This window comes from Ixodes scapularis, unplaced genomic scaffold, assembly GCF_016920785.2.
Source record: "Ixodes scapularis isolate PalLabHiFi unplaced genomic scaffold, ASM1692078v2 PGA_scaffold1__304_contigs__length_218370807, whole genome shotgun sequence".
Classification (NCBI taxonomy): domain Eukaryota; kingdom Metazoa; phylum Arthropoda; class Arachnida; order Ixodida; family Ixodidae; genus Ixodes; species Ixodes scapularis.
The window spans coordinates 82226312-82248965 of NW_024609846.1; the positions used below are offsets into that span (position 1 = coordinate 82226312).

The 22654-nt window shown below is 44.2% G+C and overlaps 1 protein-coding gene across 1 annotated transcript in view; it reads right to left on the bottom strand.

The window, feature by feature from the left end:
* LOC8033098 (TWiK family of potassium channels protein 7) overlaps positions 1-21869 on the bottom strand; it is a 54855-nt gene extending 32986 nt beyond the window's left edge. The window contains exon 1 of the mRNA XM_029993650.3: positions 21210-21869. Coding sequence (XP_029849510.2) covers positions 21210-21654 — 445 coding nt within the window. The 5' untranslated portion in view covers positions 21655-21869. The remainder of the gene's footprint in view (positions 1-21209) is intronic.
* Positions 21870-22654: the final 785 nt, after the last annotated feature.

Genomic DNA, 22654 nt, shown 5'->3' on the forward strand with positions numbered 1-22654 from the left:
AAAAATAAGAAGAAGAAAGAAGATGCAAGGGAGGCGGAAGGAGTTCATCAAACGGATCAAACGTCATGCCACTAAGTCTCGTGAGTGCACCTTGGGGGTCAACTATGGAATTCCCCTGTCATGCGGTAGGGTTTACGTGGGCCAGACGGGGAGGTGCATCAATGATAGAATTAAAGAGCACTCAGCAGCCACCAGGCAATCTCCGTCTGGCCATTTGACTGTACACTGCGATATATGTGAATGCCAACCGGAGTTTTATAGAACTAAGCAGTTTTGCAGAATGGACACCCCCCTTCCATTCCAATTCCATTCCGGGGAATTAGAGTTTCCGATAATTCTACTCCTTTCAAATCTATTAAAATTCAGGTGCAAGCTACGCCCTGTCCTGTGTGCCTCTCTTCTCTGTCCCGTTTTCTGGCGTAGTTCCCATCATGTATCAGAACCAACGAGTCCAACTCGCAGTCTTAATTATAAATTTAAGGAAAGTCACATACTCGAAAATGCAAGCACTGTATTTGGTCGTGACGGGATGTCGTGAAAGAAGATTGGAAAACCGAAACCGAAATTTTTGCCATTAGGATTTCAAGGTGCTTTGCGCAGTACTACGCCGCTAGGGTCGCTTCGAATTCAAAAGATGTCTACTCATCTTCCGCCTGGTGGTTTTTTTTTTATGTTGAGTCGCCGCGTTATGTTTTGGGGACAACTTGAGTGGGAATTCAGAAGTGAAGACGGTGTGTGCAAGACCTTGATCGGCGCTCGAGGCGGACGTGCACTCGGCGGCAATAGCTTGCTTCGTTGTCCAAGATAGCTGTCTCCGAGCTGTGCCCCGTTCACTAAAGAGCTTCTGGTCGGGTTCATTTTCAGCTTTTGCGTATATGACGCGTTTTAACTTGCTTTCCATAGCAATTAACACGAGCGTTCTGGAGTGTGGGCGTTGCACGCTTGTTGAAGCAATTATAAACATACACCGACGTCCGGTCGTGTTAGTGAAGGCTAGGAAATATACCTCACTGGCTAAATTGCCCACTTAACACGTAAACTGGTGAAGGGAAGGGAAGGCTGACCTCACGGTGGCGAAAAAAAATGCTTTCGGAGTTAAAACAGTTTCTGTAAACCAGGGGTCGGCCACCCACGGCCCGCAAGCCAGTCTTATGCGGCACCCGGCACGACACCAAAAAAAGCACCCCCCCCCCCCCCTCTCCCCCTGCCGGTTACTGACATTGCCTCAAAGACCACAAATCAGTTTTGACCTCAAATGTAGAAACAGAGTGTTCGTAAACAATTCTTCCAAGAGAAGCCAAAACGATGTTCCTCCTTTCGTCACATCAAATCGTCGATGTGCCAAAACGTAGACTTTTGCTTTATTTTGCGGGGAAAATCTCAAAGGCCGTACGACGGCTGGCAAGCTATCGTAAAGCACATGTGTATCGTTATATGAAACTTTGTCGATGAGCAGATAAGGGTTGCCATTGATTTGTCCGATGCGCGCCGGACCCTCGGACTCACGTTTGAAGAAAACAATAAATAATCTGCGGCGATTGGCTGGTAAACTTTTGTAGCCAAGTTCAAGAGATTTTAGCGCACAAACTACTTGCGACCGCCGTAACCGGGGCCGTGAGAACCACGACCAACTCTCCCCTTGATGGAAAAAAAAAATGTTGATGTATAATGTTGATGTTGATGCTAATAAAAAGTCTTCATTGAGTAAAAATACCAACCTACTTCTGCTTCAACAAGATGTAGAGAGACATACATTAGTGTATACATTAAACGGAGAGATTACGGCAGAAATGCATTTTCAGTTAATTTATTTTTTCACACTATTCCACACTTTAAAAAACATAAAAAGAAAGGCTATATTTTGTAGATAAACTAAATAAAATAATATAAATTTCAGTTCAAATAAATTTTAATCCAATAAAATTAATTTCGTTTAAATAAATAAAACCTATGCTCCGTGACACTAGCTGCGTGCAATGCAGACGAAGGCAATGCCAGGCGAGGGAAGGAAGGGCAAGCAATGGGAAGACAGGGAAAGAAGTGAGAAACCTTCTCTCCTTTCTAACGTTCCCAGTGCTCTCCCTTTCTTCACTCGCCGTCCTCTCGTTCCGCCTTCCTAGTGCTAGTCCTTTCTGTCTGCACCTGGCTTTGCCTTCGCCTGCACTGCACCGAACTAGTAACACGGAGTATAACTGTGTCAACGTGTTTTTAGTTAACTAATATTGGATATTTGAGTTAATCTTACGACTGGCACTCGTCTCAGCACCCTGCGGTAAATCATTGAAATTATCACACGCTTTCTGATTTCTGTAATTATAACTTACCACGAGTTCAGCTAGAGACAATTTTTGTAGTACGAAATCTTCGCGTCGTTTTTGGTAAATCTTGCACCAATAACCATGTTACGTCTCATGCTCACCGAAGGAGCTCCCCATCACGACTTGAGTGAAGCTATGTTAAATGAGTAAAGTTATATAAAAATGAATAGACATTAACTGAGGTCCCTTCAGTTGCGCCCATTGTCACACTAATGAATGAGTATTTTAATATATGATAATGTATCTAGTTCAAAGTCATGCACTGGCTACGAATGGGCGACAAAAGCGCCTTCTGCTCAGTGTTCGCGGTAACGCGCTACAACGGCGTTACAGGTGACGCGTTACATGCAACGCGTTCCTTTTCCCCGTAACGTAGTAACGTGTTCGTTGTGTTTTGAAAGCAGTAACTTGCATCACATATTCTGAGTAACGGGTGACGCAGTTTTTGTTACTCCTTACGCATTCCCAAAGATTCAAACAAACTTCAATTAAACTTTTTGCGTTTCTAGGTGCCATTTATATGAATTCTTGCACTCCCCCCCCCCCCCCCATCCCACATACATTCAAAAGCATAAACATTAAAAAGATAAGGTAATTATCTTAAGTTTCTGCATGAACCTAATATTTCTTGAAATGTAGCGCTTATGCATACCTGTAGCGTCAAACAGCAATTTCATATATAAAAAGTCACACAAAATAACTTGTGTTACTTTTTATCAGTATCGGTAACGCGTTCCTTACATTCTGAAGTCGCCTAGCTCAGCAACGCGTACCTTTTATTTGCAAGTAGCGAATAGCGTATTTTGTTACTTTCTATCGTAACGCTTACAACATTGCTTCCGCTGTTCCGTCGCCCAATTATTCCTGTTTATTTTGGCACAGGGTGCCATAGACAGTATTGTGGGCACATAATCCGGCTTATTCCCAAAATGCTATGACACAATATGCGGCTAATGTGTGTTTTAAAGGAGCAAAATTGAGTTAATAGTTTTACACTGTGTACCTCCAGTAAATGTTCGCAGTCCAGAAAGCAACGAGCTTGGAATATTTGAAGAGGCTTCTTGTGAATCCTTTCACGCAGTATAGACGTTTCCACTGTTTACAGAATCACGGTCCATACGTGCTAAATCATAGTCCAGCCAGAGCTCGCCCGCAATCCAGCCAGAAAGCCCGCGTTCATAACAAAGAAACACAGTAATGAACGCGCCCTCAAACGCCTTTACGGAAAGGTGTATACTTCGTTTACCCGTTAAAAGATACTATACAACAAAATTTCGGCACTTATTTTTTGGTCTATACGTGTTAAAAGGAACAGTATCACATCGGGCACACCAATATCTTGTTAAAAAAGACACGAAAAGAAATATTAAAACAAACTAACGATTAGCAAAGAGCACCTGGTGGATGTCGCTAAAGCCTCGTTTGTAATGCCCGTCTAGGAACCTTGACAAGTAGTGACGATAACTGTCTCGCCTAGAACTGGGATGACGGCAGGTTCATGCTTTGAACCTGCCGTCATCCCAACAGCTCTACGGCCAGAGGAACTTCCCACTCAATGGGACTCTCTTTGGGGTGCCCCAGACGTCGCTATTCTCCCTCTACAAAACTATAGAAGATTAACCTGTCACTCAAAATTCACACACAAGCAGGTTTGCGGTTAGTAGCGGTGGCCCGATTGTTGGCGATCTTCGACCGCTTCGGTGGCTGGAACGGCTAGGGCATCCTGACGACGTCAGCCTCGCTACAGCTTTGCTCGTCCCGAGACAAACTACGTCACGATTGCGCCGGATGTGACGTGCTCTCCGCTGGCTGCTCTCCGAGCGCTTTCCAGAGTGGGCCGTTTATAACGAAAAATATGGTTATCAGGCTCAAAATGCAAACGTGCGATTGTCATTTATGGATACTGTAGATCATATTCAGCCTATTTCTAAACAAGACGGGTATATTTCAAAATTTGTTGAAGTTTCCCTTTAAGGCGACGGTCGCACTGCCCCAACCATAATACCGGTGGAAGCTGTCCTAACGCTCCTGTTTGCAGTGCGCATGTCCTGCGCGTGCCACGTTTTTTTTTTTTTTTTTTCACAAGATTTATTATTAGTGTCTTAGCGCAAATTGTGACATGCATTTGTCAAAACTTAACCCACAATAAAAAAAATGCAAGTTTTTATATATTCAAAGACATGCCTTTAAGCATTTCAAGTTTCTATAACTCCATCTCACAAACATCTGCAGTGCAGACAAGGACATGGGCACGAGCGCGTGACTTAGGACAGTGCCTCCTAGGCTCCTATCCACGAGTTCTCGTACAAACGAAAGCATTCTGCCCAGCTAGGCTCACGCGCTTGGCTTTACTGCAAACATTTGTGAGATGGAGCATAGACTTGTAATGCATCCAAGTCGCGTTTTTCTTCTTTTAATGAAGAGATAAAGGACTCGTGTAGTTCTGTACTTACGTTTCTTTCTTAGTTATTTCACTCACATTTTTTAAAAATATTTATTAAAAAAATGCCCTTTTTTACGATATGAAGTATCATAACTCACTTTCATATCATAAGTCAGCAACGAGATTTAAGGGCATGCTCATAGTTAACATAGGAATTCAACATGAAAACTATTCGAAGTGCAACGCCGGCAGATTTTTTCCTTGAACGTCACTTGATTATGTAAAATTTCAAAAATTTCCTTCACGCGCCCTTGGTTTTCTTAAATATATTTCTAGCATCTTATCTAATTTTTTTTTTAAATGTACGCTAGAAGAATTATGCTGATTCTCTGTAGGACTGGTTGGGTTGTATTCATATTAAGATCTGTTTCAAATAATGTTAAGTCATGGGACTATTTTAAAGCTCGACTGTGTATCCAAGAAACCGGTTTCAGAGAAGAGGACAGCTATTTAAACAACGATTCTCTAGTTACAGCTTTTCTCGTTCTAATTAAAAGCACGTTTTGTTATTGTAATTTTTTGAAAGCGTATTAATTGTCCTAAATATATGAAAAAAAGGACTTGTGTTTTAGAAGACAACTAGCCCTTGCGCCATCTCTTGAAAGGTGGCTGAAATTCGAGGTTGAGAAGTTCAAGTGGCGCAGCTTATGTCACAGACGCAGATGATTCTTGTCTCTAACATTTTATCGCGCTTCTTCCTCGTTCTTGCAGTGAATCAAAGTTAGTCTTGCAAGAAAAAAAAAAAAAAAAAAAAACGAAGGGAGAGGCGCGTCACAAGTGTCACGAGCAAGTTTTCAAAAACACCTAGTGCCTATCAATAAGTTATTCAATGCCGCCCGCCATGTCCCGACACCACGAAAGGTGCAAATATTGAATTACATATTATAGCGACGACGAAGTGAAATTTATTTGCCTTCACTCCTACATAAGCAAAATATATTTTTTAAGTGCATAAAACATAGACCATAGCTTTATATAATTTTCCAATCGCGCCGGTTCTGATCTGTCCGCCATCGTGCAAGGATTTGAGATCTTCAGTTTCAACGTTACTCTACTCGTAGACAACTCACAGAGAGTGTAATGTCCAAAACGTAGTGACTGAGCCTCACGATAAGGCAACAAAAAGCCAGTTATCGTGACTCAAATCTGAAGCTCAGGAAAATGGTCTAATAAGCATCTTCCTCGTGGAGTGCACTGTCAGGAGCGTTGCCTATGGGCGAAACCCTCCCCAGGTCGTCTTTCTTTAGATTAATTTTAATTTTATTTACTGAATTGAGACTAATGTCAGATAATCAACTTTCACGGTGTTGGTTTATTGATGCAACGACTCCAAGCTTCCACTTTGCACTTTACACCCCCAATCATTTTTGTCCTTTTCAACTAATGATAAGCAGCCTGGGCCAACTTGCTAGAAAGAGCGACTCAGCTGAGAATGGGGGAAAGAAAGCAATGCCAAAGCCAGCGCACGAGGTGAGTGGGACTCAAGGCGCGTCTCAAGACACTCTCGCACACCCCACCTTTTGCACTGCTTCCTTTCACTATAGACGTTTTGCAGCAGCTGTGCATGGGCGCCGCCATAACTAACCTTCAGTTTTTGTTTCCTCTTATTGAATTTTCTACCCTTCATCATTACCATAGCAGGACAGGTTATGGCCATCTTAAATTCTATTGCGTCCTTCTACCCAGCATTGGCCTTTCTGGAGGCTCGTCAAAACCCATTTCAGTGGCTTGGTATCTCCATAAGACAAGAGAAGGTCAGCAATGGCGGCTGTAATCTGGCGCGTGTGTAAAGCGTCTATAGTCTCAGCTGAGACGCTGTTCTAGCAAGCCGGCTCAGGATCCCAAACGTGAAGTTTCCTCGCGCTTCTCTTCGTTCTTGCAAGTGCCCGCAATCAGACTTGCAAAATAAAATCAAGCGAGATGCTCAGTACTGCTCTGCGATATTCTTCTATGGCCGTGATAGAGAGCGGTTTTCTTTGCGGCCTTCACTCTCCTCTCTCCCAAGCCGAACACCACCTGAGTCATCCTGAACAACTGTCCCCGATTGCTGCGATTGAAAATGTTTGTCAATATAGTTATTTAAAAAAAAACTGTATGAACCGATTGAAATAAGTTTTGGCTGACGATAATTAGCATGCATGTCTATACACCTTTCCATAAAATCGTTCGAGCGAGCGTTCATTGTTGTGTTCGTGTGTTAGGCACGCACACCTTCTGGCGTAAGCTGGCTGGACTGGTTTTTGTAAACAGTAGAAACATCTGTAAAAACTCTTTTTTTGATGAAACGAAGAGAATGAGGTGTTCCGCACAAATCCCTGTAGGCAACCGGCCTCATGTCCTGTGGTTCTAATTACTCTAGAAACTCCTTCAACTGAACCCCCTAACAAAGAGGACGACACGGTGGGGAGGAGGTGCCTCAAAGAAGGAATCGAAGCGCTTTAGAAAAAATAGGGTTACAGCGACCTCTTCGAGCTGACGCCGCACGGAGCAACAACTTCTCGTGCAAAGGCCGTAAGATATCGCGCCTGTTCACTCTAGCCCGGCCAAGGTTCCTCCAACTGCTGATCGAGGCAGGCGCTTGTTCATTAGTACACTTGGCGTCAAACCTAAACACGTCAGGAGAATACCGCGGAGGAAAAACTTGCGCCGCAGAACACAGTAATCAACGACTCCAACCACGCCGCCGCCCGTTTCGATCTGGATGAGCATCATACCGGCGCGCTGAATTCCTCACCCACATCAAAGACACCGGGCGTCTCTTGGGGTAGTTTATCTTTCCGCTGACTAAACATCTAACAACAAATTATACTTACGGTGCATTCGCATATTTCGGTTTCTTACACAGAAGGGAGCAGACGCCATCGCCTTTTGAGGTCACGAGCGCCACTTCGTGAATGTTTGCTATTCCCTGTACTACGCCACTCGGCCAAGAACTGGGGATCGTCCCACCGTTCCGGCAAGAAAACAACATGGCGTCGAACGACAAGTTCGATGTCGTCTGTAAAAAGTACCGTGTAAGTTTGAAGTCCTTGCCCTCTTGCCCCAATAGCACCAAGGTTGACAGTCTGATATTGGAATTAATTTTTCTTTCATCGACGAAAATAGGAGCAGCGTCGGCCTGTTAACTTTGACGATGTTGGTTTAAGAACGCAGCGACTTCAAGCATCCACCATGCTTTTCACGCACACCAAACTATTCAAACTCATCGTTCGACGCTATTTTCCTTTATCGCCGGAGCGATGGTACAATCTGCAGGAAGGAAAGAGTTTGACCTCGGCTTCCTGCAAAGTACGGGGATTAGCAAGCGTCCGTGAAATGACCCACATAACCTCAGAACACTGTGACGTATATGCGTCTACCTGTAGAACATCTCCGTCGTGTGGGTACGCCAGAAGAGCAATGCTAGACTGTCAACCTTGACGCTGTCTGTGTAAGAATGCGACGGCTTCAAGCGTCCCACATGCTTTTTGCACACGCCATCGGACTTATCGTTTGTCGCCATCTTCTTTTTTTTGTCGGAGCTATGGCGCAATCCTCGCCCATCAAGTATACATCCATAAAGGGGCGCACGCGACCTCGAAGCGCAATGGCGTTTGCTTCTCTCTGTGGAAGAAATCTCCGTCGTGTGAAAACGCCATCAGAAGCTTCACTATGAGAGATACTTGGCGGCGTGGAAAAATTAAATCCCCTTTATGTTTTAAAAGTAGCGCAAGGTGGATGGATGCAAGAGGTACGTGCAACGTGCAGGCCTTGGGAAGATCATGGCGGCATAGCGCAGCACTGAGCTAGATTTCAGACGTCATGTTCTTCCCAGAAGTGGCGCGTGGCAAGTGTCTCGAGCATTTCCACAACAATAAATGGCGCCACTTTTCCCAGGATAGAGGGGCTTTAGAGAAAACCGGTCCTCGCATGCAGTGCTACTTGAAACTAACTTCGATCTTGCGTAGGTTTAGCATGACATTACTCCAAACGTACAATATTTACACGCCGACCTTGTTCAGAAAGAAGTTGACTTTCATTCGGGGGACGTTCGGTCGATAACTCGACACGCTGAGTTGTGATCGGGGAGTCAAGACTTCACCGCGCAAATCGACCAGTAAACCCAGAAAGAGCACAAAAAACGCCAAAAACGAACCATCTCGTGTCGGCTTTAAATTAAGGTCCCGAACACTCTACTTTCCCGGGATGCATGCCAGTTTTCATTTCCTAAAAGTTTAAACAAAGACAAAAAATCTTAAAGGAGCCATTAGGATTAGCTTGCGTGGAGCAGGGGCAGTTGGAATAGTGCGAAATGCTGAGCTAGGCTTTTCTGCACATCAATATAACTTGTTTGCCCCAAATTCTTCGTATCCGCATAAGACTTTCCGTTGGGAATATTAGTAAGCGTTTTTTCATCATGAAACAATTTCAGAAGATTACTGTTTTTTTTTATCTCAATGCAGACTTTAAAGACCATTTTTTTAATTTATTAAAAAAATATGTCCTAGGCTAATTTTTGACATGAACGAGAGCGCAAGCTGCAAGTTTGGCAGATTTTTGTTTTTGTTTTGAAGTTATTGTCTATTGTAGCGGTTAAGGCGGAAACGGACGTTTCTTCCCACCTGTCGGAGATCACATGTTTGACCGCTCGCTGTGCTTCCACTTTTCACATTGCTGCACTAGAATCCTTCTGTGACGCTTTCAAATAGATTTTATGACGCTTAATAATAATAATAATAATAATAATAATTTATTCACAAATGCACCGACCTCCAAGTAGAATATCGAGTCAGGTCAAAACAAGAAGGGGCTTCTGGGACCTGACTGAGCATTACAAATATTCAGCATTAAAATAAAATTTAAAATGTAGCATCTTAGAATAATTCCGAAAAAAAAATTAAGTCGAAAACTTCTCCCTTTAATGAATTTCGGCAAAGTATGGAAAGTTCTTACATGTGACCTACATAATGTATTTTAAGGAACCCCATATCACCAAAAAGATTTAACCTTGCTCTTTCAGTGCCTATAAATTCAATAATATATGTAAAAAAAATCCGTTATATACAAGTTGGCCCCCAAAATATTATCAGCTTTTATTTTTTTTCAGCGCAAAAATATAATTAGTTTTGCCGCGAAAGGGTCGGAACTTACACTCAGCAAACCCGTGTATCTCGTGGGAGAGGTGAAAGTGCAGGTCAAGTATGGCGTCAGAGAAGCGTAGCTTCCACTTCTCATCACAACGGGGTTTCGCCCAAATGTAGCGCTAGCGCTCTGAACCACATGCCAAAGTTTCAGCACTAAACGTTACTTTATTCGACAATATTTTTCCTAAATTTTTAATGAAAAACAAACACCGACCGACAGACCTCTTGAATACATCTTGTGGTGCCAGTTACCGAAAACAAGCGGAAATGGCCCAATTTTCTCATTGAAATTCTTAGAAGATTACTTATAACTTCTGAATAAGATAACGGTTAGTGCTGAAACTTCGGCGTATTTTTCAGACCGCTGGAGCTACATTTGGGTGTAGAATAAACGTTCAGCGATGCGTTGTTAATTTTCGCGGTGAAAATAAGTAAATATTTGGTGGGTAAAGGCTGTATATTTGAATGCGCAAACCTAGCAAATCTAATATTTTCTTTAAAAAAAAGCTTTTTCTTAATTTGATTTTTGTTTAGCTGGTACAATATATGATTGTGCTTTATCAGAAAATAGAAATAGAAAATATTGCATTTTGTTTATATGACCGTACTTGAAACTTGGAACTTTCCAGTAGTGCCTGGTTACAGCGCTCTCGCATAGGTGATATTCTGGTCAATATTGTGGCATTAATATGTTTAACTATCTAAAAATATTACTTAACACGCATGCCTAAAAACATCTGACATTGTGCTCAATCAAATGTAGAAGTTATTTTAGCGCGCAATAAATCTTTCCCTTTTCCAACGCATATTTAAAAATATTCAAGCTTTATTTCCGGTTATGTAAACAAAATACTATATTCTATTTACATTTCATGATACATCACGATAATACCTTGGTAAATGAGGCAAATGTATATAAGACATTTTAATTTGTACAAATATGATCAAAGTTATATTAAATAAAGATGGCTTCATTTGAGCTTTCTGGTGATATCAAGGTAAGTAAAGTATCTTCAATAGTTCTGACGTAAGAACTTCAGTACTTTGCCAAAAATCCCCAACGGGAAATTGTTAGACATATTATTCTAATATTTTAAAATACAATATTTTATTTTTATTTCGTTTACAATATGAAATCTATTTCCAAAGCGTCAGAGAAGAGTCCTAGTGCGTTGCTTGAGAAGTCAGAAAATAGCAAGCGGTCAAACTTGTGACTCCGACAGGTGGAGGAGACGTCAAATCTAACCCCAGCCAATTAAAAAAAAAGAAAAGTTAAGTGTGCTGTTTGCGGTTTTTTTTTTTTTTTCATTTCAAGAAGGACTTAAACATTGTATATTTTTGTAAAACTTTACATATTGACCCCAAAAGTCTGCTTGAATTGAGATGAAAACATTCAGATATTTTTTTTACAAAATTTGGGTTGTGTGTATGTTTATGCAGCCTAGAACTTGGCCTGCCTCAACGGGCGTCGAGTCTCCCAGCTGTAGATGAGAAATTTAGCCAGTGCAGTACAACTGCTAGCCTGAAGTCTTTAACGTGCATCACGCAGTAGTGATGCACGACCGCACGCCGGTACGATGCTCATCCAGATACTTTTTACACTTTGATAGCAACATGGTGTGCACGGGCAAAGTTTCATCAAAAGGTTCAGTAGTTGCTGAGAATAAGAACCAAACAGTTGCCGTAGAAAATGCATGGGCTCTTCTACCGCGATATTCTTTTAAAGAATGAAGTATATTCCATTCAACAGCATCTTACACTAAAATTATAAAGGGAATCTAACTTGAGATAGCGCAGATGGAAGTCTCTGAAACATTGCTGCTCACATTGATCACACAACAATTGTCTGCAGACATATGGATATGTCTGCATATATATATATTTATATATGTAGATATGTATGTATAAAGCAAACATGCTTCGAATATGCGTGAGGAGTGTCCGCAAATACTTCTGCCATCGTGTCTGCAGTCTCTTGTATGACGTGTGAGCATGGCCTCCGAGATTCTTGGCGGCAAAGCCTTTTTCCAAACGCTCGGCTAAAAGCAAAAGGAGCGTATAGCACAGCTTCTCCAGAGCTCCGTAAAGTGGGGTAAGTTCGTGGCCACACCAACGTTACAAAGATAAAATTTACGCACGCGGCAAAATGCAACAAAAAAAAAAAAAAAACGCTTGGCCAAGGGTAAGGCCATAGCCTCCTCTATACGGAGAGGAGGCTATGGCCTCCTCTCCGTATAGGGGAGGCTATGGTAAGGCACAAGCGGTGTAGCATCTGAACTCGAGTCCAAAGTCTGTTCATACAGGGGCGTTTGCTTACGATTTCTTACGTTACCTGAGGAGTCACCGGGACATTCGTGTTTCGTATGTCGCGTGCGAAGGTGTTCCTCGAACCGGTCGACACGATTCACTCGACGCACGGATGTCCCGAAGACTCACGACGTAAGCGGTCGTAACGTAACGTAACGTAGGAAAGCGCCCCTGTGTGAACCGACCTTAAAGCGTGAAGCACATGTGAGCAAAAATAGCGTCGCATCGCACCCCCGCGCGGCGCAACTATAAAAACCACCAATGAGAGCAACGAACGGTTGTCGTGGTTACGAAGCTCAGGGGCGCGAAGCCCGTGTGTTTGACGCTTAAAGCGCTGGCGCCCTTCGGCGTGGCAGGCTTTTGTTTCAGTTTCTAGTAAACTGGCCCTGGTCACCTGCAGCAAGGTCATCTGCAGCAAGCAACGAGTATGGATTCCCGCAAACGAGCGCATTTTCACTCTGCACCCGGCAAACGTACTACGGGAGGGCGCCACAAGAGCGCACGACACGAGAACGCACGACAGCAGAGCGCCGCGACAGCAGAGCACTCGACAGGAGAGCCCCGCGACACGAGACCGCGTTTCATTAGTGCGGGCATCCAAGCGAACAGGCCTGATAAGAAAAAAAAGGAAGCAGCTCGCGGCTATTTTCGCCGCACGGCGAAGCAGCATGCGTGGCCACCTATTAGAGAGCCTAGATTATAGTAATTATAGAGAGGGCCCATCTCGGACAACGGGGGACAAAGGGGATCGTTTTGCAATTTAATGGCGGACGCCTCCTGCGGAGATTCGTTCCAAGCGCGCATGCGCTGCGTTTTTGCGTGGCGAGGAGGAAAGCAGGCGGAAAGGGGGAGGCGTTTGCAGACGATCAACGGTTTCGGCACCTCCTCGCAGCTCTTATTGCAAACGCGGCCCACAAACCACGTGACTCTGAACGAGCAGTTGGACACTGTCTTTAACACAGGCTCTCACCACCTATTTTTTCAGTCCCTTCCGGCGAATGGAACGGCCTCAGGAGAGCCCTGCACTACGGTCCCTAGAAACACTGGCTAGTAGCGATGCGAAACTATCGAAAAATTAACTATCGTACTATCGATAGTGTAAGAAATGATCGATTGTGAACAGTCAATAATACTATAGATAGATATCCGACTATCGATAGTCACCTATCGATAGTCGGATATCGTTAGTTGACTATCGATAGTACCATCGATAGTATCTTCAATAGTTGACTATCTATAGTACTAAATATAGTACCATCGATAGTATCTTCAATAGTTGACTATCTATAGTACTAAAGATAGTCCTATCGATAGGTGACTATCGATAGTCGGATATCGATAGTACTATTGATAGTTGACTGTCGTTAGTAACCATTGATAGTATTATCAATGGTTGGCCATCGATAGTACTAGAGATAGTGCAGTCGATCAATAGTACTATCCATAGTTGACTCTTAGTCGACTATCGACACTATCAAAAGTCCGCTTTAGGAAACAATCATGTTAGGAAAATTAAAGCACTACTTATAAAGGGAATGACGACAGATATGTACGGGCAGGCAACGCGTGGTTTTGAGAAGAACTTAAAATTAAAAGGAAACACAAGGTAGAATTGCATTATCGTACAATTAATATAGATGTCAAACAGAAATGGCGATTGGCCAGTTTTCCTGCGCACATATTTTGTACATTCACGAGGTTTCGAATATCATTCTTCACACTTTAGTATGCCCGCATTTCTAAGACTATTCAGGTCGATTCCGTATTTTTTTATTTTTTTTATTTTTTTTGCCTTGGAGCTAGGGAAAACACGATGAAGACATTTAGCATCAGGGTTTTCACAAGTTTGACTCGTGCTTCTGCTTCCTCTATTATTAAATTGACACATACTCCTTTTCAGAGACTTGACCAGGGACAGCTGGAAATAAGCACTCTGATGGGGATCATAATTTTCTTTTTTCTTTCATCCCGATGACCATTTGTAGCGAATTCCCGAGGATCGGGAATTAGCTGTTGCAGAAAGCACTTAGGCTTTTATGCCATGATATGTTGTCACTTTTTGTTTGGTTCCATTTTGGCACAGTTTAATAACGGTGGTTGGGAAAATATGTACCTGTGTATAAAAAACAACTTCCAAATACCAAAGCCGTCACATCATCTACAAATAAATATATTTGAATCATTAAACGTAACAGTGGTTTTGTTGTGCAGACTTAGAATTAGACAGCCAGACAAAAAGTTTATACCAAGAAAACATAGTTCCTGATGCTTTTAGTTTTTTCCTTCTTCAAATACCATAAATTCGGGAACATAACGTTAACTGGATAAAAAAAAAAATGATAAATGAAAATTTCTTGTCATTCAAGTGACGATATTGTTGGCAATAAGGCATTATTTCAGTAAAAAAGGCGTGTGAATTCGAAAAACAACATTGTTTCCATTCTTCCTCGCAACCTGTTAGTTAAAAAAAAAAATAAAAAAGCGCCAGATTTATCTTTTCATGTGGGTAAAGTCATATCCCTATAGTTTCGCATTTGATCTCCATCGCTAGCTTTATATACCAGCAGGGTTCCTAAATTATGCAACACATATAGGGTTTACTTATCAGAAGCGACAGAGGTATTCATTTTTCTGACTGAGCTAAAAAAAAAAAAAAGCGATGGGCTCACCTCGGATATCAATCTAAAACAGTAGAAATCCCTGACAACCTATCAATTTGATATTTTTGATTCATAGTTTTTTTTAATAGTATACAATACATATTTTAATAGTTTATGGTAAATAGTGTCCAAAAAGGATTTTTACCGTTTTGTGATTGTTTTCGAATAGGTTTCAGATTGTTTCTGAATAATTATTCGAAAATCTCTAATTGCAACTGCGGTTTTCTCCGAGTTACGCAACATTTCTTGGGCGTTCTTCGTTCGTCACCTAATAAAGCTGCATGGATAGCATTTCGACAGTGGAATATCGATAGTTTCTTAATATTCGACCATAAATAATTTCACGATAGTCGCCTATCAATAGTTGAACGATAGTCTACTATCGATAGCAGTATCGATAGTTTTAAGATGGTCGATTATTGATACCACTATCGACAGTTTTCTTTTTCACTATAGATAATTAAATTTTGCTTCCACTATTAATAGAATCGATAGTGCTATCGATAGTTTTCCATCACTACTGGCTAGCCTTCCGTCCACTACCCCTGTTGGCAATTTCTCCGGAATGAAAGTGCGTGGCGGCGGTGCGAGAGATCGGCGTGTCAGAATTGGACAGCTACCAAGCCATCAAAATAAATCTGGAGAAAATACGACAGACACAAGCAAACGATCAGATTGCGGATGAAGTATTTACAACTCCTGGCCTTCGGAAGCTTTAGCTGTAATCGTCTTGCTGCCCTCTCGTTCTTCATTGATTTGGTGTAAAGGTGAAAAAGGAGGAGGATGAAGAATTTGAGTATGCTTGCTGTTATCGCCGCTGCATGCCCATCAAAGCCTAACAAAGGGAAATTTGTCTTTGCTAAGAAGGCAAAGGAGTCAATAATGCTTTTTTTCATTAAGCTTGTTTACACTGAAGAAGGTGGTAAGTGAGAAAAGTAGCAGCTACAACAGCACGCCTATTGCGCGCAGTGCTCCCTGGATTTGCATCCACAGCTCTGCCATCTCGCTGCGTGGAGAGAGGCGCTCGAACGGGGGACTGGCCATTTTTTCTAGGGACCATACCTGCACGTTGAAAATCTTGGAGGCTGTTACAATGTACGTTCAAAGTTCAGCTGGAGCTAGTGTGGTGTTCCAAATATACGCAGACAGCAAGCAGTCAAACATTGACTTCCGGTAATGCATTTCTACGGGAAAAGGCGGGCGCAGTTTTTTTTTCCTCTGCGCTTGATTATAAGACCAAATATTACAAATAATCATAACGTAGTAAATAGCTTGAAATATTTTTGATCGCGCAAATTAAGATATTGATGAACTAAAGTGTTTTTATTTTGAATTCTTGACATTAAACACAGTGCTGAAAGAGCTTCATACATGCACTACTGTGCACTGTCGGTCACTGCTACGTGAACGCGGCGTCTACTTTTTTCTGCACGGAGATAGGGAGCTTCTGGAGGCGGCATGACGCCACCGGAAGCGAAGTTAGAAGTGTAAAGAAACGCGCCCAAAAACCACAAAGAAACACGGCCACAAACATGACCCAAAACCACAGCTGTTTTGGTTGGTCGTCGTTGGAGGTGTGTCATTCCAGACTTCCGACTTCACCTCTGGTGGGGTCATGTCACCTCCAGAAGCGTGCCAAACGATCCCGATGGGCGTATGAAAAACCAAGAGAGATGCTAAGAACTACGCAGTAACACTGGATCAGCAACTGCCTGTTCATGTAGTCGATCAAAATAAAGTGGAGGCCAAGTAATATAGTCAAATTTGCAACAAGTAACTATTGCTTTATTCTCTCTGATCGTACATGTGCGGTAAGATTCTTGTTTTGCGTTCAAAACATGACCCGCTGCACGCTCGAAATCTTTGAAAATATGGAGAAGCCAGATAACATGCCAGATAAAAGCTGCCCGACGTAAGAAATTATAAATCTAGACACCTTTCATACCCCGCATCAGGCACGTAGCCAGGATTTTGTTTCGGGGAGGGGGGGGGGGGGGGGGCGCCCATGAAAAAATGCTGTGTGAGGGAGAGGGGGGACAGGAGGCCCCAGCAAAATGGAAGATTTCGGGGGGGGGGGGGGGGGGGAGGAAAGAGGGCTGGGCCCCATGCCCCCCCCCCCTCCCTCGCTACGTGTGGGGACAGGAGGCCCCAGCAAAATGGAAGATTTCGGGGGGGAGGCGGGAGGGGGCGGTCCCCATGCCCCCCCCCCCCCCCCCCTGGCTACGTGTCTGGGCCCACATACTTTATTATTTACATTTTTAATGTTTTTAACCGCCCGTGAAGATGCAAGCGCGACGGGGTAATTTCTATATAGTGACAGGACAGGCATATTAGCAATATATAAGAGTCACCGTTACGATGGAAAACCTTGAACACACTTCACATTTCTTTCCATTGTTATTTCGCTTAAAATCGTCTTTCAATTCACACAGCAGCTGCGGAACAAGGGTTCGGGCCTTAACTATAGCGAAGAGTGACATCGTTCGCCGATTATAAAAAATAATATCCTTTAATCCGATCCAATCAGAGCTCGGGTTCTGTCGACGTCACTGCAACTCCTGCGTAAAAAGCACACGACGTGCTCTCCGCACTGCGTCTCCTCGTGCTTTTTTTTTCTTTCTTGCCTCATTTTTTTTATGAAGTCTAGCCATTACGTGTCTGCTTTCCCGTTTTCACTCTCCCTATAATTTTTGTCAATTTGAAAATCCGGATCGATTCAGGGAGCAGAGGCCATGAGAAGTCTCAATCTAGCTCTTCATATCTTACATTAACCCTGTTGGAAGAGTGATGCATAAGTCATCCTTATATCGCATTACCGATTGATGACTTGGAGCTGCTTCGCCAACCTGGTCCCAAGGAGTTCAAGGAAAAAACTAGGGTTAGGTCCACGCCTGCGGGCTCCCGGGAGAATGTTTTCGTGTTGTTTTCGGTTTCGAACTCCTCAGTCGTGTGTAAGAACCCGTGTTTGACGTGTGTGCGTGGTTTTTGTCCTCGTTTTCTGCTTGACTTAAAACAATAATACAACAAACAAACGAATTATTACCAACTGGCCCAACCGTCATCGGTCATGGGGTCGTACCTTATACGACCCTCCGGAATACTTCCCGGTTACTCACGGTTGCAGGCGTATAAGAAGATGGCCCTGCTTAAAGCAGAACTCTGCCATTTTTAAGACACCCAAAGTAGCTCAATTTTCTCAAAGTGCATTTTTTAACTTCAGAATTGTAAACTTTTTATGTGAACTAAAGTTAGTTCCCGCAGTCTGTCCAGGATGTTAAGTTTATAATGAAAATGCAAACCCTTAACATGCGATTAAGTTGCTTCTGAGCACAGTAATAATCGTGTTGTGTGTATGTTTAGACAGCCGAAAGACTAAAGGGGCGGTGCAACGATAGTCAATTGGAATGTGTTTCAGTTTGCACGATCTTACTGGCACTACTGGAGCCCAAGTATACTCGCACGCAACGCCATTAACCAAGAAACCTCTTTGTTGCGGAGTAATTTCAAGGATAAAAACGAACGTTTTCTTTCAATCTCTCCTTCGCAAAACTTGATGACGTATCTGGGGGATGACAGTATCCCCCAGTGAGTATATTTGAATGCGGCTCATACATTGAACCCGAGCACTGCGTGAGCACTCGATCTGGACTCGTTAATAGCTCGACAAACATTCCGGTAGTTGCCCGAGTCCAATCGCAGCAATGACGACAATAGCCGGATCCTAGCAATATGTGGAACTCAGCGCGTGTCCTGTGCTTTTATAACCTCGGCGCGGGGCTATAGGATCAACATTGGTGGCATATAATCGGCTCCAGGTCACGTGGCATCTTGTTCCGGCTTCGAGTTGAGGGGGTGAACGCGGCTCATTTTCCGTTAATTTTTTATTTTTTTTTTGCGAGGTTTATTGTGTGGGGAGGAAAACAAACGGCTGTTTCATTGGTCATACTCGCCAGGGATTCATTGTAAACGGTATTCGCGCAAAGTACAAAAATGCTTGCACCGCACCTTTAAGGCAGGTTCACAGAGCACCGTTTGCTTACGTCACGCTACGTTACGGAAGGTTACGTCCACTTCCGTCGAGAGTCACCGAGACTCTCCGCGATTTATATTAGGCGTGCCTTATATTCATCGTGGCAACCATTGCAGCACCACTGATATCTATAGAGTTTTTAACGTGCGACACGCACGACCGCAGGCCGGTACGATACTCATCTAGTTCGAAACGGTCATAGTTGGGGATTGAACCCAGGATGACCGAGTTCTGCAGCGCGAACTTTCGCTCCACGCGTTCCAAGCTCCGGTGCCACTGATTCCCTTCTGAACACAGTGGTGAACCTACGGATTCGACAAGGACCGTGTATTTTAACCATTTAATGTATAAATATAATATTTTAGAAAGAGTTAGTTGCATCACGCCCTTCCCATGTAGACGAACCCAATAAACTTTTTATCACTATTTTATGCTAACGCGGCAGATGAAAACCTAAGAGTTGCGACTGACGTTTTACTAGCCAAACTTGCTAAAGAAGCCAAGGCTCTTTGCAGAACGTCGGCTGCTACAAATTATGGATTTCACCATGGCTCCTTTTAAATTTAGAAGGGCTGTTTATCACGATGAAAATTAATTAATCTACCCTAAATGAGAATGTTCTGGTTTTAAGTATATTTCAGCTGTCGCTCATTGGACGACTTAGCATTTCGGTTGTCTCTCAATCCCAAAGTTGGGGATCCCAATCCTAAAGTTGGAGATTGAGAGACAATTCCCAACGTTTCAGTACTTTGTCACACTATCAATACTTTGTGTGCCGACGCAGCGTTGGGAAGGGGGGGGGGGGGGGGGGGGGGGGCTGTTCTCTCCGCCTCATGAATCGCGAGGCTCTCAATCTCCAGTTCATAATCCGCAGTGCTTGGAATTCCGCCCCGCGCGAGTTCAACGGTACAGCATTCGCGCGGAAATATTTGGGGCGAGAAAAAGCGAAAAAGCGACATAACTTACTGGCCGCTTTAGGAAATCGAATGCAACGCGGCTAGCGCGCAGTAGTGCATGTTGTTCCCACGGCGCTACCGCTCATAATAACTGCATATATGGTGTGTTTCATTTTAATTCGAACCGATTTATTAGAAAACTTTCGTAAAATATGCACTAATACAGTTTGGGCAGGTGAGATATATGGCCAGGGGGACATCATATACGTGGCTGATCTTTGCGATAAGTCAAATAATTAACTAAATGTCCTTAATTAAAATTTTAGTTAGTAAAATAATCATATGGTTTCCATTGGGAACATTCTGAGCGTGATCGAAAACCACTCTATCAGTCAATTTTAGAACGATTTGATGCTCGTGGGAATTTTGTGGGCGCACCAAAGTTACCGCTCGTGCAGCAGGAGCAAAGTTAGCAGTGGCGGAACGCGATGATAATCTAATCATTCGCGTTCCGCAACAGCTAACCTTGTACCTGCTGCACAAGGGGTAGCTTTGGTGAGACCCCGACTTTACTACGAGCTTCAAGTCGTTTTAAATTAGATTGGTGCAGTGATTTACGATTATGTTCAGCATTTTTGTAATGGAAACCATATAATTAATTTTACGATTTGAAAAGTTAATTAAGGAGGTTTAGTTACGTATCCGATTGATCACAAAGATTAGCTACACATGTAATGTCCCCCTGGCCGTATAACACACCTGCACAAACCATATTAGCGCATCTCTTACGAGTGGTTTGAAATAAATCTCTTCGAAGTCAAATATAGTGTAATACAGCGACTATAAGTTAGCAACCTCTTCGCTGCTTGTTGCAGAAAGAGTATATGCGGAACGCAAGTTTGTCTGCTTGTTGCGCAGGGGTTGCAGTGACGTCAGAACGCCGAGCTCTGACTGGTTCTGATTGGACGAATGTTAGCTGCTCTGCGGTCTACCCACTATCCTTCAATCAGAGTCAACCAGAGCTCGGTGTTCTGACGTCACCGAAACCTGCTGCGCAAGAAGCAGACGAACTTGCGCTCCGCATAGACTGCACTGCAAAACCACACAATTTGTGATGTGTCTATACTTTTTTCAGGTGTACAGCTAATTCATAAATGGTGTGAAATTGAATTTTTCTCCCTAAAATCGCTCAGACTCTGCTTCTCTCGGCACCCCACAGCGTCGCAACTGTGGCAAGATGATGCTCTAGTCGCGGTATTACACGATATACGCAGTCGTGGCGAGTACTATTGTTGCCGTGAGGTTAGCATCAACGACCCTTGCACGGCGTGCTCTTCCGAAGAACAGTCTCAGTAAAAGAGACGTTCGAGGACCTGCCGCCGCGCATCGCAGTAAAAAGTGAGTTTCCTGGACCGAGGCGCGTGTCCCTCACCGATTGTGGTGATGACGGTGAGCGAGTAGAGGAAGGCACCCGAGAAGGACCACTGCTGGCTGGTGCGGGACTCCTTGCCGTCGTAGCCGTCCTTGACGGCTGCGACCAGCTGCAGCTGAAACTGGCGGATCTCGTCGTTCACCAAGGCCGTCCAGTTCTCCCGGTAGAGCACGTTCAGCTGCAGGGTCACGTCCCAGATACGCGACACCATGGCCTCCCGAAGGGTCCGGACCTGGCTGGCCTTCTGCACCTCGTAGGGTCCCTCGAGCGCCTTGAAGGCAAACGCGCCGAGGACGCTGTACCCCACCACGAGCGCGCACAGCCCGACGTGCGAGAAGAGGAAGGCGGTGAAGTCCTTGCAGCACGTCTTGCAGCGGTTCTCGGGAGGTCGCTTGCGCTGGGGCGCTCGCCCGCGCCGCGACGACCGCTTGCGCTCGAGCGGCATGGGCGCCGCCGCCGCCGCCGCCCCGAGGAGACCCGCGGTTCCGACGTTCTTCCCGCCCCGCGGTTACGCTCCGGTGGCGAGCGGGCACAGGGATCCGTCCCGGACCCCGGCCCGACCCTGCTCGCCTCCCGATCCACGCTCCCGCCCGGCCACCATCGCAGCGTTCACTGCCGCCGCGGCGTCGAACCGCGAGCTCGGCGAGAAGTTCATCGACTGCCCGCGCGGCGGCGAAGGGCAACATGCTCCTGCCGCCATCTGTCCCCGGGTCACGGGACCGCCGAGGTTTGGGCGCCCGAATCGCTCGCCACGGGTCGCGGAAGAAGTCGTTTAACCGCTTTAATCCTTCGGCTGATTTCAGAACATCACCTTGTGTGATCACCGAAGGCTTATGAAACGCAGGACGCGCGACCCGTTGTTCTCACGCCTCATGGTTCGTGGCCGTTCTTAGCGGCGCCACAATCGCATTGGATGCGGAGCATTCGGATCAAGCTTCGCCGCATCGCACTGGCGTTCTCGCGTCAAGCTCCACCCCTTCGCAGCGGCGCGCGCGAGTCATGCTTCACTGCTTTGCACCGGTGCGCTCGGAGAAACTGCTGACGCGGAGCAGCACGTCCTTTGGTTCGATCGGCTCCGACATTTTGCTCAGTGTCGGAGGTTAAGCTTCTTTGGTTTCGATTATAGTCAACCCTAATTTTAAAGGACAGTGGCGTAAAAACAATGTCAACCTATACTCGAATAAGTAAGGTAGTCATTGCTTTGCTTGCCACGTTACATATTGTTTTCCCCGACTCGTTTTATCAGGCACCTCTTTTTTTTATTAAACGCAAGCCTGTTAAATGTTCCTCGTGCTATAAAACCGTTTGTTTTCAATGTCGTGTCTTCTGAAAAAGATTGTTTAGATTGTATTGTATAACTATATTGTATAACTATTTAGGTATACATGCTCACTTTGCTCTAAATGTAAAACATTTGTATTCATAAATGTTCGATAGGATTAACT